Source organism: Magallana gigas, chromosome 3 (genome assembly GCF_963853765.1).
Source record: "Magallana gigas chromosome 3, xbMagGiga1.1, whole genome shotgun sequence".
In the NCBI taxonomy this organism is placed as follows: Eukaryota; Metazoa; Mollusca; class Bivalvia; order Ostreida; family Ostreidae; genus Magallana; species Magallana gigas.
Window position 1 is genome coordinate 31,884,783 of NC_088855.1, and position 25,068 is coordinate 31,909,850.

General features: G+C 32.4%; 1 protein-coding gene across 1 annotated transcript in view; it reads left to right on the forward strand.

Moving 5' to 3' along the window:
• Window positions 1-22,578, forward strand: part of LOC105326537 (uncharacterized) — a 45,102-nt gene extending 22,524 nt beyond the window's left edge. Inside the window, exons 4-32 of the mRNA XM_034482656.2 lie at window positions 6,899-7,035; window positions 7,219-7,321; window positions 7,804-7,898; window positions 8,367-8,639; window positions 8,791-8,946; window positions 9,306-9,651; window positions 10,243-10,272; window positions 10,665-10,747; window positions 11,046-11,279; window positions 11,849-12,019; window positions 12,144-12,298; window positions 13,211-13,898; window positions 14,038-14,128; window positions 14,348-14,595; window positions 14,708-14,879; window positions 15,029-15,124; window positions 15,231-15,821; window positions 15,972-16,742; window positions 16,839-16,867; window positions 17,067-17,227; window positions 17,462-17,660; window positions 17,774-17,878; window positions 17,978-18,211; window positions 18,492-18,600; window positions 19,057-19,177; window positions 19,267-19,309; window positions 20,763-20,787; window positions 21,018-21,338; window positions 21,651-22,578. Coding sequence (XP_034338547.2) covers window positions 6,899-7,035; window positions 7,219-7,321; window positions 7,804-7,898; window positions 8,367-8,639; window positions 8,791-8,946; window positions 9,306-9,651; window positions 10,243-10,272; window positions 10,665-10,747; window positions 11,046-11,279; window positions 11,849-12,019; window positions 12,144-12,298; window positions 13,211-13,898; window positions 14,038-14,128; window positions 14,348-14,595; window positions 14,708-14,879; window positions 15,029-15,124; window positions 15,231-15,821; window positions 15,972-16,742; window positions 16,839-16,867; window positions 17,067-17,227; window positions 17,462-17,660; window positions 17,774-17,878; window positions 17,978-18,211; window positions 18,492-18,600; window positions 19,057-19,177; window positions 19,267-19,309; window positions 20,763-20,787; window positions 21,018-21,338; window positions 21,651-21,700 — 5,837 coding nt within the window. The 3' untranslated portion in view covers window positions 21,701-22,578. The remainder of the gene's footprint in view (window positions 1-6,898; window positions 7,036-7,218; window positions 7,322-7,803; window positions 7,899-8,366; window positions 8,640-8,790; window positions 8,947-9,305; window positions 9,652-10,242; window positions 10,273-10,664; window positions 10,748-11,045; window positions 11,280-11,848; window positions 12,020-12,143; window positions 12,299-13,210; window positions 13,899-14,037; window positions 14,129-14,347; window positions 14,596-14,707; window positions 14,880-15,028; window positions 15,125-15,230; window positions 15,822-15,971; window positions 16,743-16,838; window positions 16,868-17,066; window positions 17,228-17,461; window positions 17,661-17,773; window positions 17,879-17,977; window positions 18,212-18,491; window positions 18,601-19,056; window positions 19,178-19,266; window positions 19,310-20,762; window positions 20,788-21,017; window positions 21,339-21,650) is intronic.
• The last annotated feature ends 2,490 nt before the right edge of the window (window positions 22,579-25,068 follow it).

Sequence of the window (25,068 nt, forward strand, 5' to 3'; positions counted from 1 at the left end):
ATTTCCGGAAAAATCAATTTTTAAACCCCGATATCTCTGTAATGCATCGTCCGATTTACAAACGGATTTCAGTTTCGTATTCAGCATGACCAACTCTACAAACCTCGTAATCATTTGAAATTAAAACGAAAAATTCGAAAATTTGAAAATTTTAAAACACTTCCGGTTTGGACCGGAAGTGACGGAAACTAAATTCCAGCCTTATGTCCAAATAAAAATGATCAATGCTTCAACACAGAAAATTCCAAGTCTCTATCTTGAAGCGTTTTTGAAAAACGCCCTGGACAAAATCACTTTTTTTAAATTTAAAAATTGACGTAACATTAAAACGGAAGTGACATTGTAGTTGAAAATTTAAAATCTTTTAGGGACGATGTTGCTCCATAATCCCTAAAAGTTTCATGTAAATCCGTTGAAAACTTTTTGAGATATTAAGCTTTAAAAAAGTCAGAAAAATAAAGAAAAAGAATAATAATAATAATAATAACTAGAGCAAAGCTCGTTGCAAAGCAACGAGTGGGTCTTCCGTTAATGTCGGAAGTAAAGTTGGAAGTTCCTGTAGGAAGCAAAGCTCTTGAGCCAATAACAAGAGTAACTAAAATAATACGATGAAAAAATCGAATTATTCCTGGTACGACTTAACAAAATCCGAATGATTTTAAGTACGACTTAACAAAAACCTTTCTGATTTCAAGAACGACTTAACAAAAAAATCCGAATATGTTCAAGTACGACTAAACAATTATTTTTGGTACGAGTTAACTTTACTTTGAACATTACGGTATTTTTTAAACCAAGGACGCGGAAACAAAATTTCCGGAAAAATCAATTTTTAAACCCCGATATCTCTTTAATGCATTGTCCGATTTTAAAACAGATTTCAGTGTTAGATTCAGCTTGATAAGGTCTATAAAACACTTATTCATTTTTGATTTGATCAGAAAATTCATTTTTTCGAAAAATTTGTTTCACTTCCGGTTTCGACCGGAAGTGACGGATTTTTATTTCCAGCCTTATTGCACATGTAAATTGCCAAATTCATAACCACAGAAAATTTCCAGACTCTATCTTAAAGCGTTTTTGAGAAATGTCGCGGACAAAATGACTTTTTTTAAAGTTTAAAAATGACGTAACGTCAAAACGGAAGTGACGTTGTTATGGAAACTTTAACATCTTTGAGGCATTATAATTGCACATAATCCCTGAAAGTTTCATTTAAATAAGTTGAAAACTTTTTGAGTTATGAAGCCGAAAAGGAGTCAGAAAAAAAAGAAAAAGAAAAAAAATAATAATAACTAGAGCAAAGCTCGTTGCAAAGCAACGAGTGGGTCTTCCGTTAATGTCGGAAGTAAAGCTGGAAGTTCCTGTAAGAAGCAGAGCTCTTAAACCAATAACAAGAGTAACTAAAATAAAAAGATGAAAAAATCGAATTATTCCTGGTACGACCTAACAAAACCCGAATGATTTTAAGTACGATTTAACAAAAACCTTATTGATTTCAAGAACGACATAACAAACAAATCTGAATGTGTTTTAGTACGACTTAACAATTATATTTGGTACGAGTTAATTTTACTATAAACATTACGCTATTTTTTAAACCAAGGACGCGGAAACAAAATTTCCGGAAAAATCAACTTTTAAACTCCGATATCTCTGTAATGCATCGTCTGATTTTAAAACGGATTTCAGTTTTTAATTAAGCTTAATAAAAGCTGCTTTGTTGCATTATAATAAATATCAAATTATTGGTCAGAAAAGAGTTATCATAAAAAGACTTAGTAGCCCTTGTACACCCTAATATGTGGGGCCAGCCCCTTTTTTCTTGATATCAAATAAAAGGTCTCGCTAATATAAACATATTTTGTTCTACAAGTGTTCATGAATTGTAAACCGTTCTCGAGATATCTGTACAAATGTGTTTTAGGGGCTGACCCTTTAACCCCTTACCGGGGCCACTAACAACAAAACTTTTGGTTAAATATTGTTCAGAACATTATTTTGAACAACTTTTGTTCTACATTGCTTTTTAAAATATTTCTCCTTTTTCAGATATTAATGATCATAGTTTTGAGTTCTGGCCCCTTGAAACCCCTAATTACGTAACATATGACTTAAGTATGATACTGTATAGATAAACAGCTGTACAATGAACATTTTTGCTTATATAATTAATAACAAATTATTGTTCAGTAAAGAGTTATTGTAAGAAGACTTTAGAGCCCCCTTGGCCCCTAATTTGAGGGGTCAGCCCCTTTTTCTTGATATCAAAGGCAAGCTCGTGAAAATTGAAATAACTTTTGCATTACATGTTTTAACAAATTATGTGCACATCGAAAGGTATTACAGAAAATGTGCAAAAATTTCGTGGAAAAATTTTGTGCTAATTTTCAGGTTCAGGCGAGCTTCAAGGCCTTGAGCAATTTTCATTATTGGAAGCATGAGGGTACATCTACAGACATTCATCTACAACCCCTGAAAATTTCAAGCTTCTATCTTGTTTAGTTTCGGAGGAGATGCGTGGACAAAATGACCCTTAAAAATTTACAAAATCATCTATATCTGAAACCGGAAGTGACGTCATCATGCAAAAATTTAATAATATGTAGCGACGATGATGTTCTATCACTCCTAAAAATTTCGTGCAAATCGGTTGGGTAGTTTTTGAGAAATAACGCTCCAAAAAAGTCAGAAAAAGAAAAAAAAGAATAATAAGAATAAAGAAAAAGAAACCGTAGAATAACAAGAGGGTCTTCCGTTGGAAACGGAAGACCCTAAAAAGAAACCGAAGAATATCAAGAGGGTCTTCCGTTGGAAACGGAAGACCCTAAAAAGAAACAATAGAATAACAAGAGGGTCTTCCGTTGGAAACGGAAGACCCAAATAAAAAAAAACCAATAGAATAACAAGAGGGTCTTCCGTTGAAAACGGAAGACCCTAATAATAGGGAAAAAGAAACAAAGCAAAAACAATAAGGTCTTCCGTTGGAAACGGAAGACCTTAATAAAGAAAAAGAAACCGTAGAATAACAAGAGGGTCTTCCGTTGGAAACGGAAGACCCTAATGAATTAAAAAAATTCATAAAGATGAGAATGCTGAAATTAATAAAAATTTTAAAATCAAGTGTACATATATGTAAAAATATAATCATGCAAATGTACTTGTAAGAAATGATCCATGTGTTGATTAAGTATAATTATACTATGTTTATGAATGCTTGCATTTTTCTTAGCTGCAAAATAAGAATAAAAGTACTTCTAATTATAAATATGCTGGTCAGAATCCCAATTGTTGTAGTTTCCATTTCTCCATTGCTTAAGGTGGCTCTATACACCACTTTTTGATGACGCAGTACGCAAAAAAGTAAATCTGGAAACATGCATTTCCGGTACTGGCTGATTTAAACTGAGGTGAATTGTATGGGAACCGCTATTTTGAAAAATTTGTTAAATGGATAGATTTAATTTGATAACTGGAAAATTCATTACTTACAAGTAATGTGGTATGTGACACCTTCACGTTGTGTGGTATTATTTATCGAAATAAACAATAAAATCAAGTATAAATTTTTAAAGAGTTTCTTTAGCATCATCGATATCTTACACCGTAGCGCAGTGGATAAGTGGGTTCACTACAAACCAGTAGGTCATGAGTTCGATTCCCGTTGAGAACAATAATTTTTTTAACTTTCCAAAAATTTCTAAAACGTATTTTTTTTGGTTGAATACCGTGAAAGAAAATTCTAAACAGGTGAAAATATTTCAATTTTAATATAATTTAATGCACACCTAACGGGGATGAGAGGGTTGCTTTGAATTTCTCTCAGGTTGGGATACATAAATCCTATTAGCCTAGTCAATGTTCCCCTTTATTTATTTGACTTAGTTTTGCATTAAAGCGAATATATTCACTTATACATGGCAAAGTCTATAATGAAATATGTATGTATTTATCATTCCAACATTATATTTAGGAAATTTTCTTCAACTCAGAAATGAAAAGTCCCCAAGGTGTTTGGACCTTGGGACTTAGGAACGATAACCCTTACAAGAGGAACTTTCATACCAAATAAAATTGAAAATATTTTTTGTGTTTATTTGCAATGGTTTTCATTCAATTTTTTATGTCACATTTATTAAAATACATTTTCTTATAACAACAAGCAACTTTTTCAGATGATTTGTCAACAGAGTAAGAAAATATGAAAAAATATGTTTTGGGGAAATACTAAAATAAATTGCAATAATAACATTTTTGAATAATAAGAAGTATTATATTTTTTTTATGTGTCCGAAGGAAATATCCATCATATGACAAAATAATTTCTCTCAATTTGTTGATAGCTGTCTTTTTAAAAAATATTTTACAAAAACACGAAAAAACATTAAAAAATTCTTTAAAAATACCTATAGTATCCCTATCGTCATTTTAATATTTGATAAGTATATGTTTTGTGGTCTTCTATTGAAAATTGGAATAAACTGTGGGTGTATAGAGCCACCTTAAAATCCCAATTCACTCACTCAAACAACTTGAATTTTTAATTCATGGATGAACCCAAATGCTCATATAACCATGCAGTTTGAAGAAAAGTTTAAAGAATTCTTTAAAATTTATCTGGAAACTGTTACTCAGCATACAAGGTTATTTTTCAGTTACCAGCTAATGGCAGATATACACTTTTAATACCAAATAAGTCCTTGTAATAGAACTGTATTTGAAATACTCTATTCCCCTTCGATCAGAGTATTTGCATGGCTGCTAATTTCATTCCATATTTCCTGTTTAACTGTAATCAAGGATCAAGAAATTTCAAATTATCTTCTTTAAAACTTCACAATCTATATTATACAAGTACCCGATATGATGTTATAACTATTAATTTACATGCATTATTTACAAAAATACAATTCCTGCAATTTACCAATGCAGAGAATTTTTAAACATGTTCATCCAAATAGCAAGTTTGTAATTAAAGTTATGTTTACATTCTTAATGCATAATATTTCATTCCTTTCATTGTTTCATACCAATTAACAGTTTTGGCTGAATCAGAATGGCTCATTTTTATAGAACTCAGCATAGGAGTTATGCATGAAATATATAATTTCTCAGCAGAAAAAAATATTACTTTCATCAAATAAGGTATAAATTCATTACTTATCCCAAATGTCATAAAATGTGATGCTGATTTCAAAAGTTTATAATAATTATAAATTTTAAGGTATGTCAATAGATAATAAAAGTAAATTAAGGTAACTCCTATCATAATACAATGGACCCCACAATACATTTTTATAAACATGATTTTTAAGTGTTTTTCTGGGTAGGCCGGATTCAGTGTCATTTTTTAGTTCTCTTTTGTAATTCTAAATACTACAGGGGAAGTGACCCTGACTCCCGACACCCCTATAGATCAGTGCGTGTAATGGCAAATTATTTATACTCAAATTTTTGAAGAAATAAAAAGTTAAAAGATCTGCAAATCTGATATTTACAGTCCTATTTCTATATCCCAATGACAATTACTGGCATAAAGACCAGTAAACACAAGCCAATTTAAAACAATACCTTTCAATACATTATACCTACATGCATTTTTATTAATTGATGTGAGTATGCTTGGAAAAATAATCCCCTCAAACAGTATAACATTTGGTAACATTTTTCAACTTTCTTAACAGCTAGCAGGAAACTTAGAAGAAAGTAACAAAATTCTCTACTCCAAAAATTTAGAAACTACCTCTGACTGTTGATTGTATCCCCTACATATACATGTGTAAATGCATTCTACATAAATGTACATGCAACGAACAGTTGTAATACATGTATTTTAAAATGAATACATGTACATATAAGCATATGTGAAAAGTGTTTGGTTTTAACAATCAATTTTCTAACTTTCAAATGATACATATGTGATTTTGTGTGTATTTTCCAAGCTTTTGTGGTGAGGGAGGGGATATTTTTCATATTGATAATAGAATACCAGAATATGTATGATAAAAGCTATATCTTTGCACACATTTTTTTTTTTTTTGCTTACAGATTTAATTAGTTTGGTTTTCTTGTGTGTATTGATTTTCTTGTTTGTTTATAAGCAGGATTGAAGGTACTAAAGGGGAAACAACTCATATATTTTAGATTGAAAGAAACATTAAAATAACACATGATTGTAAAATAAGTTCCAGTGGTATTGTAATTAATATAACTGGGTTTTTTTATTTGTAATTTATGTTTTTTCTCAGTACCGGGTAATTCATATGAATAACATACCTGAAGAAACAAAGATCCATTAAATCCAACTGCACTACATTTACATGATAAGGCATTGGATGGTATTTCAGAAATACTAAAAGAGGTTCATGTTAGATGTGTAGTGACAATATCTATGGGTCTTAACAAAAATAAGGATAAAATCTTCAAGATTTTGGGAAAAAACCACTTTGTTGACATGCTGTTTCAACGATTCTCTTTTTGAACTCTCAGCACAAAAGAGTTCTAAATTGCAAAGGGAGATAATTCATTTTCCAAAAATGTAATCATTTTGGAACTTATTATTTCACAACAATAAGGATAGCTTCCCCATTATGTTTTTACATTTTTAGATAGATGGAGGATTGATGATTTTAATTCTATGCTTGTTAAACATTGAGCTTGCCGCATTTTTTTATAACACTGCAGTAAAAATGGCCTATTTCGATAAAAAATGAAGTTAGGGTCGAGTTTCCATGGAAACTGGTCAGTATATAGACAATTTGGCATGTGCATTTTAGATAGTTTAATAAGGTCTACATTCTGGAAACTTTTCGACAAAAACCGTTTCTATGTGTGCCGAAAAAGTTTAAATGCTTACAGAGAATGGCTCTTAATACATTAGAAATGTAATTTTTTACAGACGGCATGACAGCATTACGAAAAGAGATTGAAAATCGTGGCAGTTTTAATGCTGATGAAGCCAAAGCTTACACAGAAAAGGCACTGGCTATAATTCAAGATCATATGCAGCACAACTTTGAATTGGGTCCATCAGTGGTATGTTGTCTCTTCCCTCCCTCTCTCATTAGCATAGGACGTTTACAACTTTGCTGAATACAGATTCCATTTTTAAATTATATTTAGGACTGCAAACTATGACAGTCCTATTGATCTTTAAAACTGCCGGAAAAGACGAACAATATCTTTATCTTTAAATTAGTTGTTATATTGTTTCTGCAGAAAGAGATGAACACCATTTTGTTGCAAATTTCCTACATGATGGATTCGGTGGCAGAGAGCCATAAAGGATCGGGCGGCTTAGATATGTTTCCATTAACAGAAGGTCTCTCTCTCTCTCTCTCTCTCTCTCTCTCTCTCTCTCTCTCTCTCTCTCTCTCAAATGACGGTATTTATACTTAGATTTTATTATTGTTAAAGCGCTTATTGTCCACGATATTTATTCACCGACCAAAATGACTATTTAGCCCGTAATTTACAGAATTGACTGTGACAGCGATTCCAAAGTTGGTTTTTTTTTTAGATATATATGAAGCTCGAATGATGTCTTTCAATACAATTCAGAATATAGAAATGGCAAAATATTGTCCTTACACTTATATTTACAATACTTTCTTCCCCCTATTAAATTGAATTGATTAATTTGAGTGATTTTTAACCCATAACATTCTTTATTTTACAAACGTTGGCTTAAAACAGGAAGTTTATCAGAAGTGATTTGTTTTTCGCTTGCCCCAAAACAGAGAATTTCTAATGTAATGAACATTTAACGCATTAAAAAATCATTGTTTCATTCGATGATTATAGATTATGTGACAGTCCTTTCGTATATTGTAACGATTCTCAACACCAAGGGATGTGAAGTGAGACAAACAGTCAACTGCACGCTGAATCAAACAGAAGTACGTAACAACTTTAAGTTTACATCGCAACAAATTTGATTTAAATGTAAAATTTTACTTTCAATATTAAACAATTTAATTTTATCTTCGTTAATGATCAAAATACCGTAAGCAAGTTTGCATTTTTCTCGCTTTACGTGGCTGAAATTTATCGTCGTAACCAGTCTTTCAATGTATTTTGTATTTGTTTGAGGCACAGGGGCCAATCCCGTTTTAACATTAATTTCAATGTAACCATAAATAGGTTAAATTGAAATTAATGTTAAAACGGGCTTGGCCTCTGTGGTTTGAGATGGAAATCTCAAGAGCGTATGTTCTTATGTTTGGTCGCGAACATTAGTCTCAACTAACCAGTTTTTCACTGTTAAAATTGCGAAGCAACCTCTGTAAGTGAATTACAAAAGGTATAGTTATGAGTGTGGAAGAAAAAAAAATGATAAAGTGTACCATTTCATTCATATTTTTTAGTACGCTTCTATCCTTGAAAAAGCGGAGGAAAATATTTATAAAATCACCAATATATTACTGAAATCAAAATCTAAAGACAAAGACGAGGATAAAGATGGCGGGGCGCAGACTTCTAAGATAACGATTGACAGGATGGACCTGGTCTCTTTGACCGTTCTCAAAGCGAAAGGAAAAGACTTGCCTTTTGAATTTCCTTCCACCTATGGGTCTGTTATTTTACCATATTTTGAAACTTTTCAAGATACCATAGGAGGAGAGGAAATATGTGTTAATGTAAGTGAACTATTTTCTTGATTACTTAAAAATCATGCATTTTTATATATCCTGAAATAATGCATTTGAACCCATTGATCTTATGGGTTTTTTTTCCAATCAAGATTAAAGAAAAAGATATTTTATTAAATTTGAAATATTATTTCCAAAGGTTTTGACATACGTAAAAAGTCCTTATGGTTATGTGAACAATACAAATGCTGTGGATTCTGGAATCATAAAAGTTGTAATCACGGACAAGAAAGGAAACAAGACCAATTTAAATGACATAGATGATCCTGTGGACATGACAGTGGATATGTCACAGGTAGGGCGACAAATTTAATGTCATGAAAATTAATGTTCTATTATTAATATTTCTTACACGTGTAAAAAAAATCCTATTTTTGTTTTAAAAAAAGAGCACCAGAAGCGGGCTAAATTGTTTGTTACAATTCACTTGTTACAGCAATTATCATTGGCTTTAACCAGTTTTATCAATGGCTATCGAATTTTCAGTCCATACAACGTGGTGTAGAATAAGTTACATTGTAAGGTGGTCTAGGAAAGGATGAAAAGTTTTATATGATGAATTGCCTTTAAACTTTTCCTATAAAGACACGTGAACGCTGAATGTTTCTGAGATTATGCTAAAAATACTTGTATTTATTCTTTGCTGTTTTCTAGGTCTTCTCAGATTCCAGCTCTTGGAAGGACATGGAGAAACTATCAGACGGTCGCTCAATGGTAGTTGCCTACCTTAACACAACCTACGAAGCCTACGTGGTAGAGTTTGACATACAGTCTAAGATGAAATGTACAATCTACGGGACGTTCGGCAATACAGGGTATCCAACGCATATAAAACACGACATAGCTATAAAGACGAAGGGATTGAACCAAATCATGCAGCAGAAACCCACCGACCTACCGATAACGTTCAACAACCAGAAGTTACAAATGACAGTGTACAATACGAAGTTGGCTATTGGGGGCGTCATGGATCCATTAGTTTTAACATTGAGTTGCGAAGGTTGGCAAATAGTTACTGGATTAATTTTCCATCACTTTCTTTATTTTTATACACTTTTAATTCAGTACTACGAAAATAAATCTGACAAAAAAGAGCTTCAAACCAGCCATTGTCGATAATAACATATATGTTGTTGATAGTGAAATTATCGAGGTCAAAAACTAACTTATGATATATATTATCCGGAATAGATTTTTTTTCTTCAGGCTTTTCCTGAAGCACGTAATCTACAAATTTGATACTGTACGCAGTTATCACAAACAAATATGCTAAAGGATAACGACAAAATCCATTATGATAGCAACTTTGATATTTGTTCATAATGCTGCAAAACAAAATAAAGTCCAAATTTTCTTTGTTTCAATATAAATCGATCATCATCATCTTGCAAACATTACATGGATAAAAGTATTGATATTTGTTTATAAAATTGATATTTTGAGTTATGTAAGTAAGGTTTGATTTCTGATGTTTAACTTTTCAAAAACTTTTAAAGTAAACGTAATTCATAACCAGATTTGGTTTTAAGGTTTTTTTCTTTGCAGAAGAAAAATGCAATTGCTATAATGGTTAACCAATATACTTTTTCAGATGACATATCAAAGCGTAAGAAACGACAAGGTAATCCCCTTTTATTATAATATTTCAATTGCATAATTGTAACTATGTAATTTACAGCTTAAGTGACAAAACAATTTAAGTTATAAAGTTCTATTATTAGTTATATTTTTAGCACGAAAGAGATCTCTATACACTCTGGTTCAAACAAATTTAGACGTTTGGCGTCTAGTACGGAAAAATGATCTTTAATTCAGTTTACATTTTTTTTCTATTGAACTTGGTTTACTTTTATTCATCATCAACGTTTTAATAATGGGTTGAGTTGTCGTAATAGATTATTATGCAGAAATTAAATTTAAATGTTAACGCTTCATAAGAGTATAAACGTAACTTTCTACAATTGTCTTTGCATGTGTCTAAACTACAATGTATAATGTATTGTACTTGTCAAGCCACTGTACACAAAGCTCGAATTCAGGAGATAGCTGTATATGCATTAAATGGTGCTATCTGGGAGAAACCTCCATACGCACAGGTAATGTATATCACAAATATGAATATACAAATGCCACTTTTTAATTTAAAAAAATATTGATAGCCATTAACACATAATCATGCTCTTAAAAGGCCATAGGGTGACTTAAGTTATGTGGATTTCGTTAGAACCATTCAAATATGAACGGACATTTTATCCAGCAACTCATTAGACACAATCTAAGACATGATAAGTTAAAGCGTATTTACGAGTCATAACAATTTAACAATTTACGAAAATCGCAAATCAATCTCCCACGAAATCAGATGATTCCATAGAATTACGGTTTTTTTTTCAGCTTAACAAGGCAGAGGGAAATTTCGTCAAATTCAAGAGTACATTTTTTGGTACATTTGCAACCAACGGTTTGTTTTTGCCTCCGAGCTCAATCGATTTCGATTCCTTGTTTGCAAACTTTCTGGACCGACTGATATCAACTCCTCATGTCTTGGCTACGTTCATCGTGTTGTTTACACTGCTGATCGTGCTTACCGTGGTTCTCAGACGAAAAGATAAAAGGGATCTTTTCATGGTAGGCGATATTAAATATTTTTTTAAATAAAAATTATTGACAGAGCACTATGACTTTTAAAATTAATAAGAAATGTAAACTAATTATTTAACCTGCTGATTATATGAGTATGTGTTTTTTATTGTAGGTTTGTCTGCAATTTTCCTCATTTAGCTTTTAAGAATTCAATTTTTTAAAGGAAACCCAAAGAAATTGTTCATATTATTGAAAATCTCTTATATTTAAGTAAACACTGCAGTGCAAAAATTGACAGCATTTACTGCTACACATAATTTCGTTACTAATAGTGTTAACACTCTAAATTATAAGGAATAAAGAGCATTTTGAAAAACAATATAAAATACAATATTGATGTACTTGTAAATATGTCAAAAATACAAATGTTTAGAATTAATATTGTGAAATTTGCAGATATGCTGTTATTGTTATAATACATGTCATATTACCTTATTACGAACTATCTTGGCCCGAGATAGTTGAACATTGTAAATGGGATGTTTTGTAATATGAAATAAATGGGAAAGAAATAAAAAACCATGTTTAACTTGTACGAACATTTGAATATACAGTGGGAGTTCCTACACTTGATTGACAACAAAACAGGCGAGGATCATCGTTACTGTATTTCTGTGTTTACGGCAATTAGGTCCTCCAGATTCACCACCTCTACCCCATACTTCAAGCTGGACGGAAAGCAAGCCTCTACAGGAGATCGCATTTTATGTGATGGAAAGAGAATAGTTCGTTCAATTTTTCTTTTGTAATTTCAAAGGTTTGGGAGGGGGTAAGGGTGTAATACTTCACTAGCATTGTGCGAATTTACATGTATTTAAAGTCGTTAAAGTACTTCATTGTTGTTTCAAGAATTTTGGAAGAGGCACATGTAGCAACTTCATCTTGACGACAAAATTGTACCTCGGAGAACTGAAAAAGTTAACGTTGTGGATTGATAACAAAGGAAGTTCTCCGGATTGGATGGTGTCGAAAATTGTCATCGTCGATCTAAAAACAGATGAAAAGTATGCACCAATTTCAGTTTTAGTATAAATTTTAAATTGTTTTACTATCATAATGCAGCATAACAGGATAGGAGATGCACCAGAGAAAGTATAAATATGAAATAGATAAAGGGACATCCAATAATTTAGAAAGTAAAATACTAGTATGAAAAGTCTTGGGAAAGAATGATGTTATTCTTTCATCCTTAATATGAAGGGTCAATATTTGAGAGGAGTAATTGATATGAAGGGGCCACAACTAAGTTGACAAAAAATATTGTTCTGTTTAGTAAGGAGTTTGTAAAAATAATATTGTAAACAGTTGATAATAAAAATAGTTTTTTTCTTTAATTTTTTCAAGATATATTCCAAAACAAGCAGAGTTATAAAAAGGGCCAAATATGAAAATGTTCTTCTGCAGTTATGATATATACTTTTGGACAAGTGATTATGATTCCATAAAACTATTATGTATTGGCCGGTCTTTTTGTATTATACATTTAATAATTTTCTATAGTTATGTACATACTAAGAGCAATTTCGGTCAAATTAGTGAATTCTTGCTCAATTGAGCGAAATGAACTCTATGACTCTTTTTCATTTAGTGTCATTTAATAAGCAAGATTAAAAACAAGTTGTCATAAATAAATATTTACATATAACGTAATATTAACGGATTTTCATAGATTTCGATCCAAAATCTTGATAATGTGTAAAGAGCCGCCTAGATTAAAGATTAATCCAACAAAAATGCTTATTTTAGTCACACATGTATTTTACATTCGTGTTCAGAATCCTGTATACATTATACCAGATCACTAGATTCTTTGCTCGACACCCCATAGTCTTGTCAACAGACCATTAATGGTATACCCGATTTTTAAAAAATGATTTTATGAAACAAATTACATACATACTGTTTATTTGTGTCAGGTATGTGTTTCTATGTGGCGGTTGGTTATCTGAAAGATATGGAAAATGTGAGACCTGGGCAGTGATGGTACCTCTTTCAAATGAAGATTTGAACTCGGAAACCATCTTTAACGACGCCGGCCGGAAAGGACTCTTTGATGATCATCTTTGGTTTTCTATTTCAACAAGACCGAATTACAGTAGATTTACCAGGGTTCAGAGATTATGGTGTTTAGTAGCATTGCTTTTCCTCTCAATGATATCGTCTGCCATGTGGTTCAATCAAGAGCCTTCAAAAGAAACTATGACAGAAGAGGAAATTGAGGCTAACAGTGTACAGTCCATCAAACTAGGACCATTTTCTTTGAACTACAAACAGATCTATGTGGGGTTCATGTCATCGGTCATAACTTTCGTACCATCTATCGTGATTGTCTCCATTTTCAAAAACCGAAAGGTGAAAGGAGAGAGGTGCTATGAATATATTGAAAATGATAACAAGAACATAGATCCAAAAATAAAGAAACGCCGTATGTTGCCTTGGTGGAGTATCTACATTGCTTACACACTAATAGTCTTATGTATCTTGGTACCAGGTTTTTTTACGTTTCTGTATTCTTTGGAGTTTGGTCCAGAAAAAACGAATAACTGGATGCTCTCTTTTGTTTTTGGAACTGCCCTAGGAGTCTTGATACTTGAACCTTTAAAGGTAAAAAGAAATATTTATATACTTGGTTTAAATGGAAAACATCATATCCTTCAAAATGTTGCATGTGAGTGCATGCGTTTCATGTTAAACGTTTAATTACGCACAATCATTCATAATTTTAAATCTTGCTTCATTTTAGGTTCTTGTTCTAGCTGTAATTGTATGCTGCTGCCTTTCAAAAACAACCGAAAGACTTTCCGACTTAGGCGATAACTACAAAATAAAAAATGGTATGGTACAAAATGAACTAGCAAGAACAAACATTGATCAGAATATTCGTGCATGAAAAAACTTAACTCAATTTGAAAAAGAAGATATATATTAATGCATTCCTAAACATATAAAAATTGCTTTGAACTTCAGTCTATAAGTAAGCATTATGGTAGCAGAAAAAAAAATGAACGAAGTTAGTAAAAAAAATCTGCAATGAATAAATTAATCAATTGCAGAGGATGAGAGCATGATCAACACAAAAGTAACTTACTTTCCATGTCCCAGCGCAAGTGATCACGAAATAGATAACCAGAGGAGAAAGAGGCTTTCTAAATTAGACAATGAATTGGCTCAACACGTAAAGGCCTGGGTGTTATGTGCTGCCTACGTTATCTTATTAGCCGTTATCTGCTCACACAACATCACAACAGAAGCTTTTAGGCAAAATGAAGCTCTAAAATTGGCCGTCAATGATAAATTTCAGGTATCGCTTTATGATCATGAGTAACTTTGCATTCAATTTTATTCCAAAAACAAATGAAATAATTCCAGTATCCATTTTACATTTCATAATTTTTATTACTTGTTTTTCCTAGCCAAATACCACAGATGACATATGGACGTGGGTTTTCGACGACTACATTCCAATGATATGGCCTAAATGGTACAGTAATCAACAACTTAGGACAGCTTATGAACAGAAATTTACTTATTATGGTTATGACTATCGGATGTCCCTCATACAAATCCGTCAAGTTCGTTCTGGTGGTAAGCACCTAGAATGCATTTATTATCATTTATCTGCGTCATACAAAATGGAACATATTCTTGAGTGAAACGTTTTTGACTTTTTAAGTTAAAAGAAATAAAATAAAGTTTTCCCAGAAAAAAATATAATGAATAATTTTTTTTATCAGGAAACTGTACTGGACCTGATGTTATGATTGAAACTGTATCAAAATGTACAAATGGATACGAAATTGCAACAGAATCTGTCAGCAATTTTTGTCCAGGTATATTCATAAACTAGTTAAATTACACCTATGAAAAATTTATTTGTTTTGAACAGCACAGATTCCTGTGTAAAACCAACAATAACATGAAAATTTCTGCATTTAGGATGGGAAGCTTTTAATTCTTCGTGTTTTGATGAAAACGAGCTTACCGACTACAGTTTTCTGTACAAGACCGCAAAAGATACAAAAGGTCACACTTACTTTGGAAAATACGCTTTGTATGGAAAAGGCGGGTATATGATGCAGTTAGGACCAAAACAATCCCTAGTCATAACAATGGTCGAAAGACTGAGAACAGAATCGTGGATTGATGGAGATACAAGAGCAGTTTTCTTTGACTTAAATACATTCAATGCCAACAGTCGGTTGTTTAGCCATCTTAAAGTCGTTTTTGAAATTTCCCAGTACGGAGCAATATCCATGATAACTTCGTGTACATCATCAAATTTATACCCCTATATGTATGCTCTGGATTATATAATTTTGCTTCTCCAATTCCTGTTTGTCTTTGTGGTAATCGTAAAGATGGTATATTTTGGAATCGAAATATTCAAACTCAAAACGAAATGCTGCACAACGTTTGGGATGTGGTTTTCTCTGGCAGAGATTATATTGTCCTGGATGTCAATTATTTTCTTTATAATACGCATCGATAAGACAATCAAAGCTGTGGAGGAAATCAACTCTGGAAATGGTATTCATTTCCTTTTATCTTAATCAGTTCCTTTATGTTCAGAGATATTGTAAAAATATGCATGTTCCAATTAATTAAAATAAAAGATTAAAAAAGTACTTTAGTTTACAATAAAGTATGAATATATAATGATATTGGCTTTTTTTTCAGGTGAATTCGTTTCATTTGAAGATGTCGAGGTATACGACTACATATACAGGCTTTCTCTCGCAGGAGTCTTTTTTCTGGTCATTTTAAGACTTCTGGAACCGTTGTCATTCAATTATCATCTTTATATCCTACAAAACACATTGAACAGATCTAGGGGAGAGTTATTTTCGTACGTCTTTGTTTTGACTATTGCAATCTTTGCTTTTGCGTCCTACCTTTACCTGACGGTTGGCAAAATCGTCGAAGATTTCAAAGATATGATTACAGCGATGAAAACCCTTCTTCAAATGCTGTTAGCGATGATTTCGTTCCGATTCAATGTGCAGATGTCGTCATTGCAGGCTCAAATCGTTGTGAGCGTGTTTGCGTTTACAATATCCATCATTGGTATAAACATCTTCATTGGCATTTTAACTTGGAATTTCTATTACATGAAAGTCTATGGAGACTGTGACGAAATGGATACAGATTTAAATAACAGTGACAATAAACAAAAGGAGAAAAAACAGATTCTGGATAAACAGATTGATATTAAACAGGAATACGAAAAGCACAATCTTGAAGCAAAAATTCACGGAAAACAATGTGATGGAGCTAAAATTACTAATAAACTTGATAACAATAACACAATGGACGAAAAACAAAGTCAAAGCAATGAAAACCAAAACCAAGGCGAGAACCCACAAAGTGTACCAAAGCGTTTTAACTATGAACTCAATGCTCATTTTTGGTTTAGAGTTAACGGAATTATTCAGCGAGTGATTCCATCTCGTAAGAAATTATTTAATATTGAAAATTTTAATTCAAATTAATAGTCGTTATGGTAAGACTTCATGTTAAATGTTATAAAATGTGTTTATGTTTCAGTATACAAAAAGGATGATCGTTTAAGTAAAGTAAGTAAACGATTAATTGAACATGTATTTCAGATAAAAAGTGTGCATTAGCGAGCGCTTAAGTTGAAAAGTTGTGTGTAGAATTATATTATTTCCCATTCATTTAGATTTTAACTCCAGTTTAGCGACCTTTCAATGTTGCTTTTGGGCGGTGTTGCAAAATAAAGCTAACAAGTTTTCTTCTTTTTAAATTTTACAGCGACTAGAACGGGTGTACAATCGCTATGACGCAATAGCAAAAGATGAAGTACGGTGGTTTGTCATTGTGAGCGCCATGATTATGGCAGGCAAAAGGAGACCACCGAGAAGGATACTTCTGAGCTGTGATAAATCTGCTGATAGTGGAGGAGTCTTGTACAGGTACATTTTAGCCAGCAGTTTAGGACAGTCTAAAGTGAAAAACGTAACGTATGAATATTTGAGTATCATTTCCTTTTTATTATGTTTGCGAAAAGGATAAATATCAAACGACTACATGTATATCTTATTTTACACATTTCGCAGACAGTTCACTTCAGTTATAACTTAAGGCAGGAGTAACATTTGATATTATACATAATTTTGTTTTTCATTTTACATATAACTCTTTTTCAGGTTCTACGAATGGAATTCACAGAGGACCCACATTCTTCTCTACTTACCTTTCGTAAAACTGACGGAGGCTCCGGATATAGATTGTTATGTGGTGGCAACAAGCCATGGCTCTCTGAATAGCTTAAATATACCATATAAAGATCTGGCAAAATCTTCACTTTATGAATTTGTTTCTAGAGGCAACCTTATTCCACCAAAGGTAAAAGTAAATAAGAGATTTTTTTCTAACTGTTTTTTTTTCACTAGTATATACTGTTTGAAAGGAGGTTAAGCATTTTTAGAGTATATAAAACTAATTTGCTTGTGTTGTAGTTTGGCGCAAAATTGACTTACAAATGTTCTCCAGTCCACCCTGAGGATATAATGGCTTGCACATCTGATAATAGTAGGACATGGAATTACAACCTTCTAAGAGAAGTATGAAATGAATTATTATTTATTAAACATTTCATTTATGCTCTCTTTGATATACATGTTCACAAATGTAGGATTAATGTACTTTATTCCAAATCTTAGTACGATGGGTTAAAAACGTTTTCCTGCAATCTGACAACGATACCGACACAAGCATTCCTCATGCGACGACAAGACAACATCAAAATCGATATCTGGGACTTGGACAGGTATCCAGATATTGAGAGACACCGCCTTCTTATAACAGGCCGTGTGGTTCGCCCCAAATTCGATCCAAGAATCACCATTACTATCCCAGCACACTCATCCGAAGAACATGGCGATATAATTACTTTGGTGAGTGCGCTGAATTGCGGTGCAGCAATTAACATTAGTTTTCAGCTTCATGAAATTCAGAAAAGAAACATACATTTGTAGGTTAATGCATGAAAAAACGGTTCTTGAAACATTTGTTTATTTTGTGTACGTCTCTTTAAAATGTTTTTTTCGTCATAATTATTGTTGGCGTCTTTATTGATTTTAACATTGAAATTAACGCCTTTTAACAGAACTCATAATTGGTTACTAAAAAGAGATAAAATACATTTTATGAATGTTTAGTCTTTTTCTTGTACAGATTGAAAGACCTGTCGGGCTTTTATGTCCAATTTTGCATGTTTACTCAACACGTGTTATCAGTGGTCCAATCGATGTATGTCTACCAATGCTTTACGAGCAAATCAATGGTTGGTGTCATCTTTTTTGTATTTTAACGTGTTAAAACTTTTTCCCGGTATTTACCAGCTTTTGTTTAAATTCATGTGTTTGCTTTTGTTGTTAAACTGGAGTCTGAAGGAATAGCACACTATGTGTCTTTGTTAAATAGAAGTTACAATTTACAATTAGTATTACACAAGTAAACAAATAATGATTCGTGCATATTAAAAAATATTTCCAACGAAAGGGTTGGCCTGGTGTGGCCATTTTTAGACAATTTTATTAGATTAGTCTCATTAAGCAGAAGAGTTCTGTATTTAGATATGAAAAACAAAATTCAAATCTTCAAGTTTAAATATTTAGATTTCATTTTTTAAAATAGGTAAATGATAAAAAAATTACCATAAATATTAAGTTAGATCTAATGAAAAATATAGCTTATTATCCAACCACCTTATTTTTTATTATAAAGTGTTATATTCTAGGCATAAATAGTGATATATGGGTGATGATTCGGGAGAGTAACGGAATGTGGGAGAAGATCAAATGTCGTCTGGAACCCGCCTACAATCAAATGAAACTTCGTCTAAATGGAATAAAAATGAAGTAAGTCCAAAATCACTTAATACAGATTTTTAACACAGATTCTTTATATATTATCTTTTGAAGAAAACACATGTTTATTTAATTTTCAGAACGCCAACAGCAATATGCGTAAAGGAAATTACACTGCCTTGGGTATGTATCAATATTTGATACTTTGCAATTAAGAAAATGTGCATGATTCACCAACTTGCTAATTCAAAAATATAGTCACAGAAGTGCTGATTTTCTTTAGAAAATTTTGAGAGAGAGAGAGAGAGAGAGAGAGACCGAGAGAGAGACAGAGACAGACAGACAGACAGACAGACAGACAGAGAGACAGAGAGAGAAAAGCTTCTCTGAAACTACTAGGGTTTTCTTGACCAAATTTGTGTCTATAATTTAAAAGGGAAAGGGGGCTTAGATTCTGCTACTCATGCAACCCTTCCCTTCCGCGACCGTACATTTTGGATAAAACTGTAATAATTGGTCTCTACCAAAATTGTGAAATTCGTGACCCCCGGGTCATGGGTTCAGACCATAGGACAGGGCCAATATGACCAAATAATGAAATTTTAATAAATCTACCAAAACATTAATTTTACTAGGAAAAACTAAATGCACGATTTTGATGTTACCAAAGCCCTTCTCTTAAATTGTAAAATGCATGGCCCCTGGAAAAGAGGTCAGACCCTAAAGGCGAGACCAATGTGGCCTTATTGTAAAATGAATTAAATCGTAAAAAGTCTTCTTTTCTACCCCCAAAAAAGTGAAAGATAATTAGAATGCATAATTATGATGAACATGATGCCGTCTTTTTAAATTGTTTATGGCCTGTGGGTAAGAGATGTAAGACCTAGGTTGTGTCAATATGGCCTTATTGTGAAAACCTTCTTCTTTACTCCCATACATATTTGACAAAAAACCAAATAGATGATTGTTTCCATGTAGCCTTCTACAAAAATTGTAGAATTCATAACCCCAGGGTCAAGGGTTCAGGGGCCCTAGGAAGAGACTACTATGGCCATATAAAAAATCTTGTAAATCTTGACAAATAGTCTTCTATAAAAGAGATAAATTAGATGCATGATTATGATGTCCATAATACACACACAGAATGCAGAATGTTTATTTTCTTAATGTTCTCCGATCCTTTTAATATTTTTTTATCATAAAAATGTTATTCGTTCTTTAAATTTTATAAGATTTATGGTAATCCTGATAATATAGAATTCTCGGACATGGCTGAGGATCTGAGATTGCAAAAATGTGAAATAAAATTTTATAGTATTTTCTTCTGCACTTTTATAGTCGTGGAAAATGAACTTAATGCAGTTGTTATTATGCCTTCTTATTAAGTTGTGAAATTCGCTGCCCGTGGGGTCCAGGCTTTTTATCTAAGTGAGTAAAGACTAAAATGTCCATATAGTGAATATGTATGTTTTTAGGTCTCTTGAGTCACTCGGGTGTCCTATTGCCGTTCGTTGTGCATTGTCTGCAAACATTTTTTTTACCATGGCTATGGTATTTGGGTGACAGCAATGGCCTGTGGGCCTGGTTTATCGAGAACTGTTAAAATTGTGGTGAATATTCATTTTTTATATTTTAGAGACCAGATGCTAAATCCGGACAAGGTTTGTAGGACTGTTTTTCCTTAGTTAAAATGAAAAACATCTTTTTGAAAATAATACTTTTAATGTCATTAAAATACTTTTTTAAATTTAAGAATGATGCATATATCGAATAACGAAAAAAATGGAAGGGAGGGGTTTGCAAAAAATCTTTTATAACATTAGTATTTTGAAGCTATCTATATATCATACAATCAAAATATATCATTTTCAGCCTTGACATTTTTTTTCAGAGGTTAAATTTGCAAGAGAAATCAGTGAAATTAGTGAACTTCATGGAGTACAAATGAATTGGCGAGATTTAGCACAGAAATGTGGGGTCAACATCACCTCAAGGTTTGATTACCCAAAAAATGGCTCTATTTCTGTCGACAACAAAGTGTACACTTTTACTATGAACAAGTGCACGTTTAGAAGGATAACGACTCCTCCAATGAGCGACCAAGAAAAGTGCCTGGTCATTCTGTCACTGTGGGTGAAGAGTCTACAAAACACTCATCAAGTGACATCACTTATCCCACTGTTGAAGAGGAAAAATGTCAACTATCTCACAGGTTATATCTCTTATTTCTATATTTTATTACTTTTTAAATTACGTTTTTATTTTGGGAGGGGGGAGGGGGACATCTGGTGCAGGATGTAATTTAAAATTTAATATCATAATACCTGGGCAATCGCAATGGAATTACTATTTATCCATGAATTTACATATTTTATACGTAATTAATCTTTTTCAAAAAAGATATCTATCCACTGCTTTAAAAATTAAGTACTGCATATTTCTTTACCAAAAATAGCTCACGACAAACAGAACGCTATAAATCAACAATGTTATAGGTGAATGCAAATTTTTTTCATATTTTCAGCCCAGGCCCACCTCATCAAAAAAGAGTCTGGATCAAGACCTTGGCATTGAGACTTGGACGAAAATGACTTATAAGCCATCAGAAACTAACGGACAAATGTCTTATAATACGAACATTTATCCTATGATATGGGTAAATCTTGTTAAAAATGGAGATACATATCTTTACTCTCTCCCTTCTTCAGCATGGTGTGTTAAAACTATTTTCTTATTTTTTGAACTTTTGATAAACGTTCTGTTAGGATATCATTACTTGGAGAGCGTTATTCATTTCATCTTTTAGAAAACTCGTCAATTGCCAGAACATTTTTCATTTAAAGAAACATAGAATGTTACAGTTCCCTGTGATACGTAATAGAAACAACTCGCAATATACCTATTATTAAACGTCTACACATTCTGGCGATTTTGTTTCTTTTCTTAAGAATTTATATAAGGAAACACTTGTTGAATTATAGCACAAATTGGCATTGTGATTTATAAAATTATTTTGTAAAAGTTCGTGAACGTTTGACAATTTAATTAAACTTCTTTTTTTTAATGTAACCCTTTAGACACTTGTGTTTTGTTTGACGTACAATGACGTTATATACGCAACTTTAAAAAGCGTTTTATTACAGTTTAGAATCAGTAAGGAATTAAACAGCAAGTAAATGGGGCTTCAAATATATTGATCACATGACCAATCAAGTTCATATCCTGCTGAACTTTTTAAATTTCTGTTTGTATTACTTATATATACGTTTGAACAGGCAAATCGTTCAGAATTTTTAAAACAACCGTGTTTTAATATTTACAATAATGCAACTGTTAAAAATGATTATTGTAAATTTATGAAAATTTTGTACAGAACTGAACGTTATCGCTATCCTATAAGTTCATACAAGGAAGCAGATATATAGTTCAAATAAACATTGAACAGATCAAAAGAGTTTTTCATATGTTCAGGTTACCGACCCACAACATCCTCGACATGAGTGCCATGACCATTGCTAAAGTGTAACCAGACTAGAAATGGATTCAGTAAAATTGAAGGCAATACGTTTCGGTCGCCGTGGTGCTATAACAAGAAAATTTGAATAGAATTTCGCGATCAGAAGATAAAATTTCAAAGCATGAAATAATGAAAATACTGCAAATAAAACAGAGAACTACTAAAGAAGATAATCACTGACATTTTACATAGATCATCCAATAACAAAGAGATAGAAAATGAAATTAGAAATAACATGAGAATATGTTATATCTTAGGCTCTCTTACGAAAATTGATGAAATATGCAATGTCTGATAAACTAAGTTTTCCTCTGGTCAAGTTAATTGGAACGTTCAATTTGCTACTCCTTTGAATTTGAATAAAAATGCCATCTGTTAAATCCTAGCAATGATTCTTCCCTTCTTAGTTTAGGCACTTCGATTTTAAATGATAAACTGCCAAACCTAAACTTACCGGTATTCTCTGAAAATATATTTGAATTTGAATTAGAGTTATCTCCCATATATATATATATATATATATATATATATATATATATATATATATATATATATTCTGTTCATCAAAGGAAATACGGGAGATAACTCTAACGCAGTGCATTTTAAAATATGAAAAATCCTGATAGTTTCGAATGTCACTCGAAGCGAGGGAAAAACGTTGCTGGAGAAAGTGTTGAATTCTTCATTTATATGAAGTAACTTTTTAGTGACAGGTGTCTTTATCCTCAAAATGGTTTATTATGAATAATTTGACTGTTATTTTCAATGCAGCTTCATTCATTTTCTCCAAAATCGTTTCGGAGCGATTCTACAATTGTTTGCTACATTACAGGTATATTGGAGGCATTTTTACTCTGGTGAAGGCCTGTTCCGAGACACAGTTAGATTATTCTAACTAAGCAGAGTGTAGTGAAGTTAATAGCATTATTGTAGGCTTAAAGCTTAGTTATGTAAATGTTATCAATACGGCGTGTCGATGTATCTATTTCGTAAATGTCCGATATCATATATATATAATGTCAACCCGTTCACGCACGGTTCAATGTCTAGTTTTACATAAAATTGTATCTGCTAAATAAATAAAGCGATTAAACTTACACGTAAAACCGTGACCTAATTTCAAACCATTAGCAAGTTGGCCAAACAGGCAAATATACTATAGGTCATTAAAGACTAAATGTCAAAGTAAACGCATTGTCTGTCTACACTCTTGGACGCCGATCCCGTTGGCTTTACGTGTTGTACTCATTTTAAAAGTCTAGATTCCCAGTTGAATCAAATTAAGTTTTAGTTTTTATTCTCTGATATTTTCTTAGTAATTAGGATGGTATCCTACGCGTCAGGTTGGTAGTTCGTAGTTGCAGGTCTGTAAAATTTCGGATGGACGACCTGTGAGCTACAGTTCCATACCTATAATAAAATTGCAATTTACTGCGCACAAAAGATTGAACTAATTTTGGGCTGACTATAATCTTATTACCTAATTGCCTATACCTCAATATTTGACTTTCAAATTTTGACAAAGCATTAAAGGTACCTATGATAACCATTCTATACAATAAATTTGGAAAAATAAAATTTTCCATTTTGAGCTCAAATCGTGTCCAAGTCCCTTCAACTTGCCTTTAATACTGTTCTAAAACCATCACCAACCCCGTAAAGTGAAGTTGTGCTGTTTGCTTATATGTAAAAAAAAAATGGCAACTCTCGAGCTGCACGTGAATATATCATGCATTATGTTCCGAGGTCGATATTAGCGTGATTATGAAAAGATCAATGGCAAGTAAAATGACGATATCGCAAAAAATTAAAAGTGCTTCAAAAATTGATAAAAATTAACCTTTTCAGTGTAGTTCCAAAGTCATCCATTCGAAAAAATTTTCAGACGAAGGAGATGATAGAGGGCAAAGCCCTCTCAAATGTCCAGAAGGGTGACGTGCTCCAATAACCTTAACCTCCTCCTGCATCCAAAACCTATGGCTCAGATTCAGCATCCTGTGGAATGCATCAGTGACAGTGAGAGAAAAAATTTCCTTACCGACAATCTGTGCATATAAGCTATAAAAATTACACCCTTTGAACCTTTTCCTTTTCCAGGATGGAGGAAAGGAGAATCACTTCCATCCCAGTGACATCAATGTGAGCCATGATGGAATTGAAGCTCGTTATACCTTCACGTTGTGCGATGATCGATATGAGAAATTATACACTCAATATACATTGTGTTGTCTAGTAATATTAATTTCCCAAGCAAAAAAAGTTGTCGTTTCCTATAACTTTTAACACTTGCATTAGATCAGATTAAATGAATTTCAAGACATTTGATTGGACAAAATATTCTGCTCCAGTAAAGCAGTTCTTAATCTTCATTAAAATTGCGGGTTTTAACTGTGCAGTTGTTGTTTACCTTTTAAAAACCAACTAA